This window comes from Hypanus sabinus, chromosome 20, assembly GCF_030144855.1.
Source record: "Hypanus sabinus isolate sHypSab1 chromosome 20, sHypSab1.hap1, whole genome shotgun sequence".
In the NCBI taxonomy this organism is placed as follows: Eukaryota; Metazoa; Chordata; class Chondrichthyes; order Myliobatiformes; family Dasyatidae; genus Hypanus; species Hypanus sabinus.
The window spans coordinates 37,819,994-37,842,226 of NC_082725.1; the positions used below are offsets into that span (position 1 = coordinate 37,819,994).

The 22,233-nt window shown below is 41.0% G+C and overlaps 2 protein-coding genes and 1 long non-coding RNA gene across 10 annotated transcripts in view; 1 reads left to right on the top strand and 2 right to left on the bottom strand.

Annotated features, from left to right (window-relative positions):
* Positions 1-7,097, bottom strand: part of LOC132378428 (tubulin polymerization-promoting protein) — a 47,848-nt gene extending 40,751 nt beyond the window's left edge. The window contains exon 1 of the mRNA XM_059945340.1: positions 6,216-7,097. The gene's annotated coding sequence lies outside the window, so the exon portion shown is untranslated. The remainder of the gene's footprint in view (positions 1-6,215) is intronic.
* On the top strand, positions 74-14,385 carry LOC132378429 (uncharacterized). The gene is made up of 3 exons (XR_009507034.1): positions 74-203; positions 1,135-1,302; positions 7,093-14,385. It is a non-coding gene; the product is annotated as an uncharacterized LOC132378429 (long non-coding RNA).
* Positions 12,453-22,233, bottom strand: part of zdhhc11 (zinc finger DHHC-type containing 11) — a 136,051-nt gene continuing 126,270 nt past the window's right edge. For all 8 annotated transcript variants that reach the window (XM_059945328.1, XM_059945331.1, XM_059945330.1 and 5 more), the window contains exons 9-11: positions 21,020-21,128; positions 18,985-19,069; positions 12,453-16,608 (exon numbers count right to left, since the gene is read on the bottom strand). In XM_059945328.1, the coding sequence (XP_059801311.1) occupies positions 16,217-16,608; positions 18,985-19,069; positions 21,020-21,128 (586 nt within the window). In that variant the 3' untranslated portion in view covers positions 12,453-16,216. The remainder of the gene's footprint in view (positions 16,609-18,984; positions 19,070-21,019; positions 21,129-22,233) is intronic.

Genomic DNA, 22,233 nt, shown 5'->3' on the forward strand with positions numbered 1-22,233 from the left:
CGCGTATATACCGTGTGCACAGTCCAATCGCCTTCACGCTTCCGTGGCATGTGTGTTTTAAAACTTGTGTTGTCAGCACTATGTGGCTGTTTAGTTTGTTTATCTGTCTTCATGCATTGATGTGCCTCACCGGCGGTGCCTGGCCATGTCGATGCCTCTCTGTAGTTCTGCACGTATGTGCTTGAGGTTCTGCCTGGCTGTGGGTGCGTATATCTTTGTCTACATGGATTTATGGTTACCTCACTCTCGAAGCAGGTTTATTTGGGTAATAGGGGTGGCGGCGGATCTGTGCTGGGCTGTATGGCAGATTGTTTTTGTGAAAGGATGTTGAATACCTGGTATATGTGTGTTTTATATGACTGTGATATTGGCAAATCAAGCGTTATGGTTGGTTTTAGAAGACAAATCCCCTGCCACGAGTATCCCATTTTGTTGCAAATGTGACTTTCAAGTTGAAATCAAAATACCATAAAACATGGGAGCAGGTTTAGGCCATTCGGCCACACACGGGATTAGTGATCTTATATCCATTCGCGAAAATCAGGTCTCTTTCACATTTCACAAACTTCCTTCATTAATCTTTTAATGAAGATCTTTTCCCAGTCTTATGAAGACAGTATTAGTCACTTAAAACTATACCAAGATCTGTAAACAGATCATTTTAAGACAGATAATTTTCATTTTAAGAGGTCCTATTTTTATGTATATTGCATTTCCCTTATTAAAATTATTTTACTTGCCCATTTTTTCCTATTTTTAACATTTACTCTTTGTCTCCTGAATTTCTTTTTTTTAATTCACTGATGCACTTCATTCCTTTTGTACTGTAAGATTATGAGCTCTGTAGTCCTTTGGATAAGGCCAATCTGATGGAAATATTCATCTGTGTTCAGTCGCAGTAAATTCCACATTGAGACTATAACCAACAGTTTCTTAACTTTCATCTCAGGACAGCCCTTCTCTGTGGTTTGACAATGGCTTGCAGTCCAATATTGCACTCTCTTGAACTGCAGCAACAGCACCACAAATAAGCTTTTTGTCTCAGTTTGGATTACATTCAAACCCAATGCACATTGTTTTAATCAAATGCATTAACTTCCATCCAATATTAATTAAAATCTTATTATTGCACAGGACTCAAGGATAAGTTAAAACTCTAATGAACTGCTTTGGAGTTGAAAACCACAGAAAGAAAACAAAACATTTAATACAAGATATAAATATCAGAAATCCTAAATAAAGGATGAAGCTTCTGGCTATATTTCATTTGAGTGTTTGGCCCCATGCATTCTGGAAAAAAAGGTAATGCCCAACTTGCTTTTGTATAAAACCTTCCCCCCCCCCCCACCCCACAAACAGGACATCTGATGCATTTGTCTGGATCGTGGCAAAGTGGCATTAACACAACAGACAAAGCAACATATTTTGGAATACAGTAACACACACAAAATGCTGTCTGAATCTGTAGGACAGGGATCAAAAGTTTGATGTTTCAGGCCAATACCCTTCTTCAGGACTGGAAGGGAAGGGAAGAAGGCAGAAAAAGTCGGGGATGTAATGAGCACAAATGGGCAGCTGACAGGTGAAAACAGGTAAGGAGAGAGGTAGGTGAATGAGGGGAAGGGGAATAAAGTGGGAGGTTGGGAGGTGATAGATGGAGGTCATAAAAGGTTGGAGGAGAAGGAATTATAGGAGACACTGTGGACCATGAGAGAAAGGGAAGGAGGTACACCAAAGGTGGGTGATGGGCAAGTAAGGAAAAGAGTTAAGAGGGTAGTCCGAATGGCGAATGGGAAAACAGAAGCAGGAGGAAGTTAGAGAAATTAATTTTCATGCCACCAAGTTAGAGGCTACCTAGAAGGAATACGAGGTGCTGCTCCTCCAGCCTGTATGTGGCCTCATCATGACCATAGAGGAGGATGTCAGGATGGGAATGGGAGGTAGAATTAAAATGGATGGCCTCTGGGGAAATCCCACCTTGTGTGGTGGACAGAGTAAAGGTGGTCGACGAAGTGGTCCTCCGGTCTATGGCAGGTCTCACCACTAGAGAAGAGGCTGCACTGGGAGTGTTGTGTACAATCGGTGACTCCAACAGACTGGCAGCTTAAGTGTCGCCTCATCTGGAAGGACTGTTTGGAGCCATGAATAGTGGTGAGGGAGGACGTGTAGGGGCAGGTGTCACACTTGCAGGGTTAGAAACATAGAAAATAGGTGCAGGAGTAGGCCATTCGGCCCTTCAAGCCTGCCCCGCCATTCAGTATGATCATGGCTGATCATCCAACTCAGAACCCTGTACCTGCTTTCTCTCCATACCCCCGATCCCTTTAGCCACAAGGGCCATATCTGACTTCCTTTTAAATATGAACCGGCCTCAGCTGTTTCCTGTAGCAGAGAATTCCACAGATTCACCACTCTATGTGTGAAGAAGTTCTTCCTCATCTCGGTCCTAAAAGGCTTTCCCTTTATCCCTAAACTGACCCCTCGTTCTGGACTTCCCCAACATCGGAAACAATCTTCCTGCATCTAGCCTGTCCAATCCCTTTAGAATTTTATACATTTCAATAAAATCCCCCCTCAATCTTCTAAATTCCAGTGAGTATAAACCTAGACGATCCAGTCTTTCTTCACATGAAAGTCCTGCCATCCCAGGAATCAATCTGGTGAACCTTCTCTGTACTCCCTCAATGGCAAGAATGTCTTTCCTCAGATTAGGGGACCAAAACTGCACATAATATTCTAGATGCGGTCTCACCAAGGCCTTGTACAACTGCAGTAGAACCTCCCTGCTCCTGTACTCGAATCCTTTTGCTATGAATGCCAACATACCATTTGCCTTTTTCACCGTCTGCTGTACCTGCATGCCCACCTTCAATGACTGGTGTACAATGACACCCAGGTCTTGTTGCATCTCCCCTTTTCCTAATCGGCCACCATTCAGATAATAATCTGTTTTCCTCTTCTTGCAACCAAAATGGATAACCTGACATTTATCCACATTAAATTGCATCTGCCATGAATTTGCCCACTCACCTAACCTATCCAAGTCACCCTGCATCCTCTTAGCATCCTCCTCACAGCTAACACCGCCGCCCAGCTTCGTGTCATCCGCAAACTTGGAGATGCTGCATTTAATTCCCTCGTCTAAATCATTAAAATATATTGTAAACAACTGGGGTCCCAGCACTGAGCCTTGCGGTACCCCACTAGTCACTGCCTACCATTCTGAAAAGCTCCTATTTACTCCCACTCTTTGCTTCCTGTCTGCCAACCAATTCTCTATCCACATCAATACCATACCCCCAATACCGTGTGCTTTAAGTTTGCACACTAATCTCCTGTGTGGGACCTTTTCAAAAGACTTTTGAAAATCTAAATATACCACATCCACTGGTTCTCCCCTATCCACTCTACTGGTTACATCTTCAAAAAATTCTATAAGATTCATCAGACATGATTTTCCCTTCACAAATCAGTGCTGACTTTGTCCGATGATATCACCTCTTTCCAAATGTGCTGTTATCACATCCTTGATAACCAACTCTAGCATTTTACCTACCACCGATATCAGACTAACCGGTCTATAATTCCCTTGTTTCTCTCTCCCTCCTTTTTTAAAAAGTGAGGTTACATTAGCCACCCTCCAATCCTCGGGAACGAATCCAGAAACTAAGGAGTTTTGAAAAATTATCTCTTAATGCATCCACTATTTCTTGGGCTACTTCCTTACGCACTCTGGGATGCAGACCATCTGGCCCTGGGGATTTATCTGCCTTTAATCCCTTCATTTTACCTAACACCACTTCCCTACTAACATGTATTTCCCTCAGTTCCTCCATCTCACTCGACCCTCGGTCCCTTACTATTTCCGGAAGATTATTTATGTCCTTAGTGAAGACAGAACCAAAGTAGTTATTCAATTGGTCTGCCATGTCTTTGTTCCCTATGATCAATTCACCTGTTTCTGACTGTAAAGGACCTACATTTGTCTTGACCAATCTTTTTCTTTTCATGCAACTATAAAAGCTTTTACAGTCAGTTTTTATGTTCCCTGCCAGCTTTCTGTCATAATCTTTTTTCCCTTTCCTAATTAAGCCCTTTGTCTTCCTCTGCTGGTCTCTGAATTTCTCCCAGTCCTCAGGTGTGCCACTTTTTTTTGCTAATTTATATGTTTCTTCTTTGGACTTGATACTATCCCTAGTTTCCCTTGTCAGCCACGGGTGCACTACCTTCCCTGGTTTATTCTTTTGCCAAACTGGGATGAACAATTGTTGTAGTTCATCCATGTGATCTTTAAATGCTTGCCATTGCATATCCACCGTCAACCCTTTAAGTATCATTTGCCAGTCTATCTTAGCTAATTCATGTCTCATACCTTCAAAGTTACCCTTCTTTAAGTTCAGAACCTTTGTTTCTGAATTAACTATGTCACTCTCCATATTAATGAAGAATTCCACCATATTATGTCACTCTTACCCAAGGGGCCTCGCACGACAAGATTGCTAACTGACCCCTCCTCATTGCTCAATACCCAATCTAGAATGGCCTGTTCTCTAGTTGGTTCCTCGACATGTTGGTTCAGAAAACCATCCCGCATACATTCCAAGAAATCCTCTTCCTCAGCACCCTTACCAATTTGGTTCACCCAATCTATATGTAGATTGAAGTCGCCCATTATAACTACTGTTCCTTTATTGCATGCATTTCTAATTTCCTGTTTAATGCCATCCCCAACCTCACTACTACTGTTAGGTGGTCTGTACACAACTCCCACCAGCGTTTTCTGCCCCTTAGTGTTATGCAGCTCTACCCATATTGATTTCAGATCCTCCAGGCTAATGTCCTTCCTCTCTGACCAGCAATGCTACCCCACCTCCTTTTCTTTCCTGTTTATCCCTCCTGAATATTGAATATCCCTGGATGTTGAGCTCCCATCCTTGGTCACCCTGGAGCCATGTCTCTGTGATCCCAACTATATCATATTCATTAATAACTATCTGCACATTCAATTCATCCACCTTGTTACGAATACTCCTCGCATTGACACACAAAGCCTTCAGGCTTGTTTTTACAACACTCTTAGCCCTTATACAATTATGTTGAAAAGTGGCGCTTTTTGCCCTGGATTTGCCTGCCTGCCACTTTTACTTTTCACCTTACTACTTTTTGCTTCTACCCTCATTTTACACCCCTCTGTCTCTCTGCACTTGTTCCCTTCCCCTTTCCACATTAGTTTAAAGCCTCCTGAACAGCAGTAGCAAACGTTCCCCCTAGGACATTGATTCCAGTCCAGCCCAGGTGCAGACAGTCCTGTTTATACCGGTCCCACCTCCCCCAGAACTGGTTCCAATGCCCCAGAAATTTGAATCCCTCCCCCTTGCACCATTTTTCAAGCCGCGTATTCATCTGAAATATCCTCCTATTTCTACTCTGACTAGCACGTGGCACTGGTAGTAATCCAGAGATTACCACCTTTGTGGTCCTACTTTTTAGTTTATCTCCTAACTCCCTAAATTCACTTTGTAGGACCTCATCCAGTTTTTTACCTATATAGTTGGTACCTATGTGCACCATGACCACTGGCTGTTCACCCTCCCACTCCAGAATGTCCTGCAGCCGCTCAGAGACATCCTTAACCCTTGCACCAGGGAGGCAACATACTATCCTGGAGTCTCGTTTGCAGCCGCAGAAATGCCTATCTATTTCCCTTATAATCGAATCCCCTATCACCATAGCTCTCCCACTCCTTTTTCTTCCCTCCTGTGTCGCAGAGCCACCCATGGTGCAATGAACTCGGCTGCTGCTGCCTTCCCCTGATGAGACATCTCCCCCAACAGTATCCAAAACAGTATATCTGTTTAGGAGGGAGATGACCTACTGCTACGCTGTCTAGTGGCCACCCCTTCCCTTTCTGCCTGTGTAGCCTTTACCTGCAGTGTGGCCAACTTTCTGAACGTGATATTCACGACTTTCTCAGCATCGCAAATGCTCCAGTATGAATCCAATCGCAGCTCCAGATGCTCAGTGCGATCTGCCAGAAGCTGCAGTTGGACACACTTCCTGCACACATAGTCGTTGGGGACACTGGAAGTATCCCTGATTTCCCACATGCTGCAGGATGAACAAACCATGGGGCCGATCTCAGCTGCCATGACCTACCCTATACTTGCCCAAACTTTTGAAACTTTCTCCTTTGAAAGGAACTTACCCGGCCTTACCTCACTTGGAGTGAAGCTCGTCCTCAGCCTCTTCTCGTCGAAACCTCTCGAGTCAAAGCCTCAAATCTCCACTCCTTCACTGGCCACTTTCCACAGGCCGCTCCTCTTGAGGTAACCCTCTATTTATTTGTTTGAACTTTTCAAACTGCTTGGTCACCTGACCTCGATAGCCCAATCAGCTGCTTTCTGCTGAGTCTGAGTTATTCAGATCTTGATTGTCTATTCAACGGCTTTCTACTGAGCTATTCCAATCTTGATTGACTTGATTGCACAGTCCAACTGCCAAAACTGCCAGAATCTCTCGGGTCAAAGCCTCAAATCTCCACTCCTTCACTGGCCCACTCACTCACTGGCCTGTGTCAAGTGTCACTGTGTTAAGTGTCAGTGGGGAGGAACAAGTGGACAAGACAATCACGTAGAGAGTGATTCCTACAGAAAGGATAGAGTGGGGGGGGGGGAAGAAAGATGAATTTAGTAGCAGCATATCTTGGAATATTCACATCATGCAAACCACAGTGAAAAAATAAGAAGTCATTACAGGAGAGGAAGTCAACACTAATTAAATTATTCCTTAGGGTTTTCTTCCCAATTGTCTAAGATATTATCTCGCCATCAAGTAACCATACCAAGACTGAATATGTTTATTATACTGTCATTTGTGCATTTTTACTGGATGAAAGTTGACAGTCACATAACTTGTGGTTAAATTGTGACTGCAGCTGGCATCAAATGTTCCATTTGTCAGATCATTCCAGCCATGGTTATTTTAACATGTCAGACCATCGCTTAACTTTTATATACTTTTACATAATTTTATATCAGGTTGCCTCCAATGCTCCAGAAAAATGATCCAAATGTGTGCAATCTCTCCTTATAGGTAGTGTTCTCTAATCCATGCAACATCCTGGTGAAACTCTCTTGCATCCTTTCCGAATTCTTCCTGTTTTGTTCAGGATGGCCCACAATATTCCAATATGGCCAAAACTAAATTTTATACAGGTGCAATATGACCACAAGTTTCATGAAGACACAAGAGACTGCAGATGCTGGAATGTGGATCAACAAACAATATTTGATATTTATATTCCACACTCTGACTAGTAAAGACAAGTATGTAGCACACATTCTTTGCCACCCCAAATACTTGCGTTGCCACTTTCAGAGAGATCAACTCCAAGCTCCCTCTATGCTGATTCTCGCTATGAGTTTGCAGAGAAATAAGTTTTCTCTCTAGGAAATACAAAAATCTTTAAAGAATCAATTTCCAAATTTGCTTAAATTATCCGAAGAATAATCAACATGAGAAAAACAGCAATTTAAAAATATGCAGAAGAAACCGGGTTATCCATCCCTATAATTTAATGTGATATTTTGAAAGAAATATATAGATGTCCATTAACAATTGAAAAGATGTGCAGGGGAGCATTGACCATTACCTGGTGTTATTGTTCAAAAGTTAAATGTATTATCAAAGTACAATATTGTATGTCACTATATACAACCCCAAGATATGTTTTCCTGCGGGCATACTCAATAAATCCAAGAAACATAACAGAATCAAAGTTTTCGATGTCATGCCAAATCTTTGCCAACTTCTAAGGAAGTGAATAGAACACTCAGGCCTCACTGAGTGTGCAAGAGGAATGGTGAAAGTGATTGTGAGGTTTTACCTGTTAACAGTGAGGCTGCATTTGGAAAGGTGAATGTAGTCTTAGACACCTGCTCTTTAAAGAACCTCTAAATAGAAAATACAAATTAATAAATGAAGCAAATATTTATCTTGCATCCCAGTGGTGAACAGCAAAGTCACTCTGGAAGTACAGTCACAATATAAACGTAAGGAAGTTATATAGACTTCAAAAGGGATTTGGTGGAGTGAATAATGCGAAGTTGAGAAGTAAAAGTACTTTTCAACTATCTACTACTAGATTTACTACTACATCTAGTACTACTACTAGCAGTCTACTACCAGCAGATTTTAGTACACTATGGTTACATTTATAATACAGGAGTAAGATGAGATTTTTAAAAAAACATATACTCAAGCACCAGAGATTCTGCAGATGCTGGAAATCCAGAGCAACACACACAAAATGCTGGAGGAACTCAGTTGGTTTGAGAGCATCTATGGAGAGGAATAACCAGACCGTTTATTCCTCTCCATAGAATGTTGCCTGACTTGTTGAGTTCCTCTAGCATTTTGTGTGTGTTGTTCCATTTTTTAAAAATATATTTATAACAGAAAGGAAAGTAGAATAAATTATGTAATTAGTCAACAAAAAACTTCTATGATGATAGTGATGGAAGAGGAGGAAGTTGAGACTGGTTAGTTTTACCTTTCAAGCTCAATTGTTGTCATAGGCATGCAAACACAGGGTATAAATTCCATGAAAATTAGCTTTTTGCAACAGTGGCACAGTGCAGAGAGATGAGGACAGCACAAACTGGAATTTGGGAAAAGAAAAATATAATTATGATAACCACTGAAACTATTGTAATATTTTACAAATGTTTGGGAAATGAAATTGTAATTTCAACAGTTTCAACAAACTGTTGAAATAGAAATTGCTGTAATCTGTCCGACCGAAATTTGATGTGCTTTTCTTTTAATAGTAAAATTATACCAATTCAATAAAACCAAGTCAAAAATTAAATCCAAGTCAATAGGCTTTCTGTATAACATTAGTAATTTTCTTTTTCACCAACTCTTTTGAGATTTATAACCGTAAGGAGCTGTGTTTTTATGATTAAGGTTGTTATTGCCGGGGAGGTAGTGGGGGTAAGGTGCCACTACCTATTAAATGCTCACAATGGTGTGAGTCTCAAACAGCCTCTGAATACCAATTCCAGCTCCTGCCCTTCACATGTGGCTTAGCTACCATGTCCAGCAGAACTGTTTCTACTGACTGGAGAAGGAGCAAAGGTGGGCCACTGGCACCTTAAATCCAATCGCTTCAGGCTTTGGGGGCTCTTCAGCCATGGTTGGCAGCTCATTTTGGGGAAGGAAAATTCTGTTTCAAAGCTCTGTTGCCTTGCGACTATACCCACTACAGGGAAGGCTTCAGGAGAAAACCCCAAGGAAATATCCAGAGCTGGAGTCCCTAAGACATTGAGTTCAATACAGACTAGCAGCTCCTGTGATATCACTGGTGCCAAACTGTGTCGGTCTCTGCCACTCATTTGGATTCATCAGCTGCATGGAGATGGGCAGCCTGCTACACGAGCAACAGCTTACTCCCCATACCGGAGTGCTGGCTTGCGTATCCCATGGACAACTAGGACACAATAACCATGGTCGACTTCGACCAGTGGAGGGCCTCAGAAAAATGCATGATCAAGTAACATTTTCATATTTGAAGCTTGAGAAGCTAGGACGTGCTGGGACACATCATCACGGAGGTAAATTGGGGTCATCAGGCGTTTTGGGTCTTTCAAAATCAGACACCCTCACCTAGGCGACTCAGACAGGTTTGATCAGGCCCTGGGTTGTGGCCCAGCATTATCAGTCCTTGGGTCACATATCTTGATCCATAGCCACTCTCAGAAGCCCCTGTGACGTTCTAGCTGGCTCTTCTCCTTGCAGCCCCCATAATATGGTCGAGGCTTTGAATGACTATTTTGTGTCAGTCTTCACGCTGGACGGCATGTCTACCATGTCAAAGAGAGATGGTATGGATGTGATGGGAGATGATACAATAGCTATCACTAAAGAGGTAGTGCTGAGAAAACTTGTGGATCTTAAGATAGACAAGTCCCCTGGTCCTGATGGAATGCATCTCAGGGTACTGAAAGAAATTGTAGAGGTTATAGTAGAGGCTTTGGTGATAATTTACCAAAATTCTCGGGACTCTGGGCAGGTCCCGGTGGATTGGAAGAAGGCAAATGTCGCACCACTGTTCAAGAAGGATGCAGGCAGAAGGCAGGTAACTATAGGCCAGTTGGTTCAATATCTTTAGTTGGGCAAATGCTTGAAGCTATCATTAAAGAAATAGCAAGATTTCTGGCAAGAAATGGATCCATCAGGCAGACACAGCATGGATTCAGCAAACGCAGGTCCTGCTTTACAAGCTTACTGGAGCTCTTCAAGGATATAATGAGCACAATGGTAGAGGGTAACAGTTGGACGTTACTTACTTGGATATTCAGAAGGTTTTCGATGAGGTGCCACATAAAAGACTTCTCTAAGGATGCATAGAGTTGGAGTGATTATTAGCATGGATAGAGGATTGGTTAACCAATAGAAAGCAGGGAGTTCGGACCCATGGGTGCTTCTCTTGGTGGCAATCAGTGATGAACGGTGTTCCGCAGGGATCGGTGCTGGGCCCACAACTGTTCATGATGTACATTAACGATTTGGAAGAGGGGACCAAGTGTAGTGTATTCAGTTTGCTGATGACACTCAACTGAGTGGAAAAGCAAACTGCGCAGAAGATATAGAAAGTCTGCACAAAGATTATAGATAGGGTAAGTGGATGGGCAAGGGTCTGGCAGATGGGGTACAATGTTGGTAAATGCAAGGTCACCCACTTTAGAAGGCAAAGTGTAAGATTAGCTTATTATTTAAATGGCAAAAAATTGCAACATGCTGCTGTGCAGAGGGACTTGGGAGTGCTTATGCACGAATCACAAAAGGTGGGTTTGCAGGTACATCAGCCTATCAAGAAGGCAAATGTAATGTTGGCCTTCATTGATAGAGGGATTGAATTTAAGAGCAGGGAGGTTATGCTGCCACTATGCAGGGTACTGCTGAGGCCACACCTGGAGTACTGCATGCATTTCTTGCCTCCTTACTTGAGGAAGGATATACTAGCTTTGGAGGCAGTGCAGACGAGGTTCACCAGGTTGATTCCAGAGATGAGGGGGTTAAGACTATCAGGAGCGATTGAATTGCCTGGGATTATACTCATAGAAACCTAGAAAACCTACAGCACAATACAAGCCCTTCAGCCCACAAAGCTATGCTGAACATGTCCTTACCTAAGAAATTACCTAGGGTTACCCATAGCCTTCTATTTTTCTGAGCTCCATGTACCTGTCCAGGAGTCTCTTAAAAGACCCTATCACATCCACTTCTACCACTGGCTTCGGCAGCCCATTCCACATACTCACCACTCTCTGCGTAAAAAACATGCCCAATATCTCCTCTGTACCTACTTCCAAGCACCTTAAAACTGTGCCTTCTTGTGCTAGCCATTTCAGCCCTGGGAAAAAGCCTGTGACTATCCACACGATAGATCGCTGGAATGCAGACGGATGAGAGGAGATCTTGTAGAAACATAAAATTATGAAAGGGATAAATAAGATAGAACTAGGAAAGTTGTTTCCACTGGTAGGTGAGACTAGATCTAGGGGACATAGCTTCAAGATTCAGGGCAGTAAATTTAGGATCAAGATGAGGAGGAACTGCTTTTCTCAAAGAGTGGTAAATCTGTGGAGTTCTCTGCCCAATGAAGCAGTGGAGGCTACCTCAGTAAATATACTTAAGACAAGGTTGGATAGATTTTTGAATAGTAGGGGAATTAAGAGTAATGGGGGAAAAGGCAGGTAGGTGGAAACGAGTACCTGATTAGATCATCCATGATCTAATTGAATGCCGGAGCAGGCTCAATGGGCCAGATGGCCTATGTCTTATATTCTTATAATGCCAAGGGGAGAGTAGGCCAGCAAAACCTCTACACCCATCTCTATAGCCTCACATTGTGCCCTTCACCAGTCTGTGGTACTGCTCTATCAGCTACTAAACAATCAGCAGGAAGACACATTCAAGCTTACAGGCTATATTAAACTATAAGAATTTTAAGAATTTTCACCATATTTTTCCACCATTGAATCTTTGAAGACAATTTAAGATGTATCTGGAATAGTTTGGGAGGAGCAAGATAGACAAATTGTTACCTTTATTCTCTGCCAATGGGCATGGTGGGGATACTGCAGTTAAATTACTGGACAAATAATTTGGAGATTTAGCTGAACAATCCAGTTATTAATCTGGAATTTAATAAAACAATGAATAGTGATAATGATCACAGAAACTATGAGATTAAAGTAAAATGCTGAGGAAATGAAGTCAGTACTGAGGTTGGAAAACTTTAATCTGCTTAAGTGAAATGATGTGCAGTTCATTGATTAATAAAATCATAAGGTTTCAACAACTTTTATATATATGTAAAAGTTCATATATATGAAAAAATTTAATCCAAGTCATATGTCTATGCCATGTAACCATGGAGATTCACACACCTAATAATTTTCTTTATTACTCATCTTTTATAAACAAATCAGAAATGCATTTGCAGTGTGTGCATACTCAATTTCTTATGTGGCTAACATATTATACAATACTGGTTTAATTTAGATCAGGGGTTCCCAACCTTTTTTATGCCATGGACCAAATACCATTAAGCAAGAAGTCAGTGGACCCCAGGTTAGGAACACTGGATTTAGATGCTGTGCCAAGTCTGAACATAACCTTAGAATAAGCAGAATTTACCAAAGAAACGAAATGAAATATTCTAAACAGCTTTCAACACCAGTGAAAGTGACATAAAAATATTACAAAATCTTGTTTTATATACATTTGCACATTTAAAAACAGTTTCAAGTTTGACATAATGGGTACTAAAACACAAACCAATCATAACTATTACATTTTAAAAACTGTCACATTGAACTCAGTCAACAGAATAGTGCATTTGTAAGATAAACGAAACTCTAGATCGATAACACAATCCATCCCTGTATAAGCAGGAAAGGGTATGTCAAAACCATAGTGCGCATCATTATCCCTGATTTTATAATGGGTCTTCAGAAAAACACCAATACACACTACTTGCCTTCATCCTATTGTTCTTCGAACATTTCTATTCAAGTACTGATTCAACTCTAGCTGGCTATGTTCACTTAAGTTTAATGATAAACACCAAAAACATCTGTGCCTTGACTTTCATCTGGCCATAAACAACTGAAGTAATGATTATTTGATGATTTCCCATTTAAACCTGATTCTGATTTTCAATATTTAAAACTCAACATTAATGAAACTCTTGTAGTAATAGATACAGGAAATGAAGGCCAACTATAGTCTTCACATATAGGATCTAACAGCGCAGAATAACTGGATCGTGATTAAGAAATAATTCAGTCCTAATTCAAGTCAAAATTGTCATTTTTATACTTCCCAAGTATAATTTTTTTACATCAAGGTTTATAATGGAAAATGCAAGTTGTAATTTGTCACACTGGAACAGCGTCCTCCTGACAAGAACTACTGAATGAAGCAACACACACAAAATGCTGGTGGAACGCAGCAGGTCAGGCAGCATCTACAGGAAGAAGCGCTGTCGACGTTTCGGGACGAGACCCTTCGTCAGGTCCTGAAACCTCGACAGTGCTTCTCCCTATAGATGCTGCCTGGCCTGCTGCGTTCCACCAGCATTTTGTGTGTGTAGCTTGAATTTCCAGCATCTGCAGATTTCCTCATGTTTGCCTTTTAAATTCACCACTGAATGAAGGTTGTATTTAGAATATGACAGCATGCCTAGGTAATTTCTATCATAAATAGTAATGTAGCAAGTTATGATTGAAGTATTTTTAACTAAACATATAGAGAGAATGGAATTGATTTTTACATTATAAGTTGGCAGCATTGAAAATATTTAATAAAGATCATTGAGTAAATACCATTTACTCAAATGGATTAGTGTAGGTATTAATAGATACAAGAATTCATTTCATTTTACATTTATATCTTATTTCTTCCAAATAACTGAACATCATGACTTAAATGTAGAAGATACTTCAAAAGTTGTTATCTCTAGGAATAAATAGTTTCACATTCATTCTCACTGCAGTATCAGACCAGTCAAAAGTGTGACACAGTAACGTATCAATTACAACGCCGGCGATCACCCATCCCGAGTTCGATTCCCAAGCTGTCTGTAAGCAGTTTGTACATTCTCCCCTTGCCCACGTGGGTTTCTTCCCACAATCTAAAGATGTATGGTTAGGGTTAGTCAGTTACTTGTGGGCATAACATGTTGGTACTGGAAACGTGGCAATCCTTGTGAGCTGCATAATTCACAGACCGTGTTGCTTGTTAATGCAAAATGATGCACTTCCTTGTGTCTTTTGATGTACATGTAACAAATAAAGCTAATATTTTATCTCCTAACACTTGTATCCCCTCTCCTTTCACCTCTTATAAGACCTAGGAGCAGAATTAGGACATTTGGCCCAAAGATTCTGCTCCACCATTCAATCATGGCTGATTTATTATCCCTCTCAACCCCATTCTCCTTGCTTCTCCCTGTAACCTTTGATATCCTGATTAATCAAGTAACTATCAAACTCCACTTTAAATATACCCATTAACAAGTGACTCCTGTTAGAAAGGAACTACTCCACAGGACAAACAAAAAGCTTTTCAACATATTCCAGAACCAAGGATGAATTGTGTTGATAACATAATTCTACATGCTTGTTTGTGTATAAAAGCATAAGCTTGTTCACATTTAACAGCTCTCATTCTAGAAAAGTAGATGTGTTATATGTAAATTTGGTTAAAAGCAGCTCATATTCCTGTGAGCTTCTGGAATGTGGGTGCTGCAAAACTAAGGGTGCAACTGCTAAGATCAAATCAGATTCTAACTGCGTGTTGTGCTGGCTATCAGTTCAACATGAAGTCTATATGCATGGAAGGTGAAGGTAACCAAATATATGCTTGCTAAAGTAATTTATGTTGCTAGGTCAAATATACTTCTCTGTAACATAAAAAGGAAACATTCTAGAAATACTCAACCTGCATCTGCGAGAAAAGAAACAGAGTTAACATTTCAGGTCGAAGACAGTTCATCAAGAATATTTTGTTATATTTTACGTACTGGCTTTTGAAGGTGGCTTAGGTTTGGAAATAGTTAATCTTGTAATCTGGAACTGGCTTTATGTTATTAGGTGTGCTTTGGCCGAAAGAAATTGGAGATGGTTTTCAAACTGTTGATGTTCCTATTTTGCAGCACTGTTGGTCACCAGCAAAGTGGTGTATGCTTCAGAGTTAAATTTCAAATTCTCTATACCAAGACAAAAATCACACACTGACTCATGGGAATTCCTGGGCCCTGACTGATCAAAGTGGAGAAGAGATATCCAGGAGGACATGGTGAACATCCGAGTCTTTTCATCGGGAGCACACAGAAGCCCAGGTGAAGAGGCACAGCACCTCCCAAACTACTCACTCACCACCCACCCACCCATGACAAGGCTGGCAGCTTCCACAGTGACCCCATCAGCAACCTCAGTCCACAATGAACTGGTGTGGAAGTAGTAATTCATCCTCAACCCTGAGGGACAGCATCAGGGGTGACACAAGCAGTTAGTATGGTAATAACAGAGGCCCAAAATTTCAGGTGGTGCAAGGTAAAAAAAAACAAATTTGGTGGAAGTTTTCAGGATCTCAGGCTCATCATTACAAGTTGAAGGGAGAATGTGATTAGATGCTCAGGATGATTGATTTCCTTTCTTTCCATGGTTCCTGCTTGCTTTAAGAAATAAAACCATTCCTATCCTCTCTCTCGAGTCAGGGTGGGAGTCTCGGTGAGTAGGATGAGTCTTTCCCTCTTCCAGTGGATGGGTCAACATGTGCAGATGTGGCCTTTCAGGAGTCATGTGACTGCCTCTATTATTACCCCAAAATTTGGCACAGGGTCCCAAGTATGAGAATAAGAATATGAGGGACTCCACTCATGTTAAAAAGAGGGTCTCCAGAATATTTGATTCCAAGTGGTTCACGTTAGCCAGAATCTCCTATAGAAATGATTCCTTTAATAAACAAGATCTATCACTCTATGCAGATACAGAGGGAGTGGGACACTTGACACAAATAATTTCACACACAGAAATTCTACATTCGTCTGATGCACCGATTGTTGAATAATTGAAGAAAGACAACTTTCACATTGGTAATTTAAATCGATGCTGACAGCTCAAAAGTTTTAGGGGAATTTGATTTACCCAAGACTAATCTGGCTAGTTTTGCTGGACTGTTGTGGTAATTGGCTGTGCCGCCGGTGAGTTGTTTCAGTATCCTGCTTAACCAGGTAAGTCCTTGTTGGTTGCTGGTTCACAGCTTTTGTGGATAACTGTGAGGAGTCTCTTGGATTTACTAGGAAGCTCGGAGAGTTATCAGGGAGTGCACTTTGGTTGGATGTGTCAAAACACTTCTCTGTATTAGTCATTCCTTCCTTGCATCCACTGTCCATTGATGCACTGCCAAGAGGGCTTTGTACCACTGGGATCTCTTCTATTGACTCCAAGCTTTGGCGATGAGACCCCTGGAAGTTCTTCTGATCATTCTGTAGCATTTCTTCAGAGTTTTCCAGTGGATCAGGAATGGAGCTAACTGTTGAGAACAGTAAGAAAAGGATTAAATAAAGTGCAGTTGCACTTATTCTTTGTGGAAAAACTATTTGGGGATGGTTTGGATTGCTAAGCTGGACTGAGTTCCAACACACTGGCCAATGTTACCTCCCAGTTCTCTAAATATCAACCTTAAAACTGCTTTATTGTACTCCATGCCCACTACTCCTTAGTTCTCTAGGTCTTTAAGCTCTGCATGAATTCTCCATGCCTCTACAATTTTGGCCATTGCATTATCTGTTACCTTAGTATAGAACCCATTTTTTGCTGCTCCCTATGTAGTCATGTTCTTGAATTTCCTCATCAAAGCCTTTAGCCTCTCTTTCCTCTTAAGGAACCAGTTGACCCACTTCCTTGACTGAACTCTTGTTCCAGTAGCTCAGGAACTAATTTTTTCCTCTGTTTATATAAGCCCATTTTTTCTCTGTTTTCTCTGTTTATATAAGCCCATTTTTTGCTGCTCCCTATGTAGTCATGTTCTTGAATTTCCTCATCAAAGCCTTTAGCCTCTCTTTCCTCTTAAGGAACCAGTTGACCCACTTCCTTGACTGAACTCTTGTTCCAGTAGCTCAGGAACTAATTTTTTCCTCTGTTTATATAAGCCCATTTTTTGCTGCTCCCTATGTAGTCATGTTCTTGAATTTCCTCATCAAAGCCTTTAGCCTCTCTTTCCTCTTAAGGAACCAGTTGACCCACTTCCTTGACTGAACTCTTGTTCCAGTAGCTCAGGAACTAATATTTTCTCTGTTTATTTTGGAATTTGCTTTCTGAGATCTATCTGCTAATTAAAATATACTACATAAATAGAACAAATACAAAGTAAGTGCAAACAAATGCTGTAATCTGATACTTAAGGGAGAAAAAAAACAAAGTACTGGAAATAATCAGTAGGTTAGGCACTATCTGTGACAAAAATACTTCATGGCCAATTGAGCATTTCTTAAATATTCTTCCTGAGACAGTTGAAATGACTAAGTTTGCACTCAGCAAGATCCCACAAAAAAAAACAATGCAAATAACTGAACAGATATAATTTGCATAATTTTCTATGGTTGGTTGCAAGATGGACACTTCCTGGAATATTAGGAACATTCGGTACCTCCAACTATTCTGTAAAACAGTAGTATATCTTACAACCAGCTGTAAGGGTAGATGTTATCTCATTGCAACATCTTATCTGAAGGACTGTGTGACTTGAAATAACTTGTTCAGTCTGAACTTTGTAAAATGGCACCTACAAAAGTGCCCATGTTTTATTTGATTAATTTATTTAGAGATACAGTGAGGAACAGGCTCTTCCTGCCCAAAGAGCCGCACTGCCTAAAAACCCACCTATTTAACCCTAACCTAATGAATGATCACTTTACCATAATCAACTAACCTACTAATCAGTACGTCGTTGGAATGTGGGAGGAAGCTGGAGCACACAGAGGAAACCCACGTGCTCCCAGGAAGGACGTACAAATTTCTTATAGACAGCATCAGAATTGAACTCCAACTCCCCAAGACATAAAAATGTTGCGCTAACTGCTACATGACCCCTATGTGTTCTAGACGTGTTGGTGCTAGACACTGATAGCTGAGTCTGGTCATCATGGAGGTTGGCCATTTTACCCATCAAGCAGATGATGACTGATATTATCTATATTTTTGTTTGCACATCTCTGAACAACATTCAATACTGCTTTTAAATTCACCACCAAAATCAAAGATGCTATCTAGATTTTAAAAAACTCTAAATGCTGCAATCCCTGAAAAGAGATAAAGAACTCTATAATAATGGCATGGGAATAAGCTATTTTCACCAGCGTTCAGGGGATAAGAGAAGCTGCTTTTTGAATCTTAGTTCTCCATGTTACAAGACGCATCTCCATAACAGCCCGTTTCCCTAACCCATGAATCTAATAATTGCAAAGAAATGCAAGTGCAGCCAAGAGCAATAGCAAAAACTGAGACAGAAATAGAAAATGCAGGGTGTGTAGAACAAATGAAGTGCAATAGGAGAGAATGTTACAAAAGTACTTAACAAAAATACTTAACATATACTTAAATACTTAACAAAAGTATTCAAAATCATGGGGAGCTTCAAAAGAAAAAAAAAGAACAATTTTTGCTTGCAAGGAGGGCCAGATTTATGATTTATGATGATCTGGAAAGCATTGTCTAATAGAGTTGGAGAATCAGATTTAATCACAATTTTCAATGGAGCGCTAGATAAATAAGTGGAAGGTAAAAACATGCCAGGCTAGTTCATACTTAATAGAAAGGAGTCACATGAATACATCACATTATCATTGTACCCAGCTGAACAATATCTTTTTGGAACTGCTGATAAAATTTCTAAAAATCTATTCCTTACCAGTGGATGTTCTCTCAGAAGTGAACTTAGTTTCATCGAAGTTTAAGGCCCCTTTGGAGCCATTTTTGATCTTCATATTCAGTGACTAGAAATCGACACATGAGAAAAGATTGAGTGGAATGGAATATGAACATTTTCATTATGTTGAAGATGATGGTCATGTTATGAACATGGAATGATATTGTACATATTCCACCACTACCCCTGGCAGCACATTCCACGCACCCACCACACACGGTAAAAAAAAATTACCCTGCATGTCTCCTTTGAACTTCCGCCTCTCGCTTTAAGTGTATGTCCTCTCTTTGACATTTATATCCTGGGAAAAGCAGTTATTCCTTACCCTATCAATGCGCCTCATTAAATGCTGTGTACTTCTATTAAATCTCCCCTCAGTCTTCGATGATCCATTGAAAATAACCCAAATGTTCATCTTCTCCTTACATCTCGTACCATCTGATCCAGGCAGCATCCCCGTGAACCTCTTCTGTACCATTTCCAAAGCCTCCACATTCTTCCTCAATGCAACATTCAGAATAACACACAATATTCCAACTGCAGCTTCTCCAAACTTTTGCTGCAAGAAAGGCTTGCAGAAACTTAGTGCCTTTCACCACTTCTCAGGGTCCCAAATGCTTTACAGCTGATTAAGTCATTTAAAAACATAGCTATTGCTGTAATGTAGGAAATATATCCCCCAATTTACACCCATTGCTAGAAACAGCTATGGTTAGCAATGACCAGATAATTTTTTTTAATTTAATGAGGGATGTATATCATAATTGGGTGGCAGGGTGGAGATATGTCTCTACCAAGGGAAGTGTAAGGTGTTCTTTCCCTCTGCTAGCCTGCAGGTCATCCTTGGGCAAGGTGCAGCACCTGCTTAGTGCTCCCCAATCAGGGTCACATGAAGCCATGGTCATATCAGCAACGGGTGTATATCTCAAGTCCTGGTTATGCAACCACCAGACAATCTTTGAAGAGCATTGATAATGGCTGGGGTCACCCGTGTAGTGCCCAGAAGGAGGCAATGGCAAACCATTTCTGTAGAAAAATTTGCCAAGAATAATGATCACCCACAGAACATGACATGGCACATAATGATGATAACGACAGTGATATTGCCCAGGACATTATGGAGAACTTCTCTCCTCTCCATGATGCGATGGAGGAACTTCTTTCACACAACTCAGTTTAACTTTTAACCCCCTATGCAGTGGACTGTGTCCACTCTCTTTTTAAGAATAAGGGATATATTTTTTGAAAGTTGAGAATGAGAGGCTGTGTATATTGAATAGGGAAAATAACCTGGGCCACAAGGTCAGCCACAACCCTAATCAATAATTGAGGAGACCCGGGAAAAAATATGGCTCGCTCCCCATTGTGTTTCTTTTACGTTTGTCAAAATACCTGATGAAGTACCTTCAACCTGAAACAGGAATTAAATTTCTCTTTCCAGAGACACCCCTTGGCTGGCTGTGTTTTCCCAGCATTTCTGTTTTTAGATTCCAGCACCTGTAGTTTTATTTGTTTTCTGTAAGATCTCATCTGTCTCTAGATATCAGGTATAAATCTTACCCTAAGGAGCCTTCAACACACGGATCTTGTCAGAGTGTGTGGAAATGGGGCTATTTGGGCACAAACGGCCAACTGAATCTGGAGAGGTACCATACAAGCACCTTTCCCATTTATTCAATGTTGATCAGAAATGAGAATGTTTTCTAAACCTTTCTTTGCCGCTGTCCAATGGGAGGAAGCACACCTGCAGCCCCACATGTAATCATATGTCGAAATCAGAGTTAGAACTTGCAATCTACTTAGATTTCAAGCCTTAATAGTCAGTCATATTAAATAATATCAAAGATAACTAGCAGGTCAGCCTAATGTGCAGTGGCAGTTGATAGTCACATGCAATCCAAAATGGAAATTATTAAATAGTCTTAAAATTGTTTTCAATACTGTATTCTTCTGGCCCTGGCAAAATCATGTGTTAATAAGCAATCAAGATCTGTTGGAACGAAACCTTAAAAGATACCTGTCCACTATGAGAAGAGTTTATAGCTGTAGAAACACTGGAAGCCTCTAGACAGATTCCATTGGACAACCTGCTGGCAGCTGGACCTTGATCTTGGTATTTTAAAGCACTAGTGAGAGGAGAAAGGAGATGTCTCACAAGTCTGTACAAATAACCAGAGTAATTCATTTGATTTAAAAATCCCATCCGAATACTTTATTTCTTTTGACTCTTCCCAAAATCAATTGAATTTTAAACCAGTAATTACATCCACTGGATTTGTTCCTGGAATTTTTTGTCATTGGAAGCACTCACTTGTGGCCAAGGTACAAGTAGAATGAGCTCTCAGCAGAAATATTCTACAACTGTGGAGCATGTAATTCAGCAGACATCCAGTTGGGCATGGACAGTTTGCTATTTCAAAGTTAAGGTTCTACAGAACACTTCTATTTCTACCCCAACCACTTTCTGCACAAAAAGAACCCAGGGATGGAAGATATAAGTTACAACAGCAACCTTTTCAACGGGCAGCAATTATCACAAGAGTTTATCTGTTGGTGAGGCAACGAGAGGTTTAAAAAGAACTTGAGGCCTTTCAGAACTATTCAGCAGCTACAATAACTATGATCTTTTAGGCATGCGGCAGGAGCCAATAAAAAGTAGTGAGGTGCAAACGGATTGGCCATTGTTGGAGTGGACAGGATCAGAGTGTCCAGATTTAGGCAAGAACAGGCACGTGCTAGAACTTAAGCTTGTGAAATTAGATGGATTAACAAGTGTAGGCAGATGTTATTTCAGATAGTAGAATGCTCCTCCTGTGAGATATGGGATTTCAGGGTACCTAAACTGAGGAAGCGCACCCAAATTCAGCTCCTGACTGACAAGGTCAAAGAAGTTGAGCTGGAGTTGGAGTTGGATGGACTACAGATCATCCAGGAGACTCAAAACCTCTTAGCTGAGCCTTTTCCTGAGGCTGGAGACACCCAGTCAGAGATTTCAGACAGCAGGTGGGTGACCACCAGGAGAATTAAGGGGAGTAAGCAGTCAGTGTAGGGTTCCCCTGGGGCCATTCCACTCACCAACAAATATATCCCTTTGGTTATTGCTGAGGGAATGACAGGCACAGCAGCAGCAGTCAGGTCAGTGGCACTGTGGCCGGCTCTGACGCTCAGCAGGGAAAGATAAAGTCACCTGAGACATAGTGATAGGAAACTGGGTGGTGGACCCGAACTGTA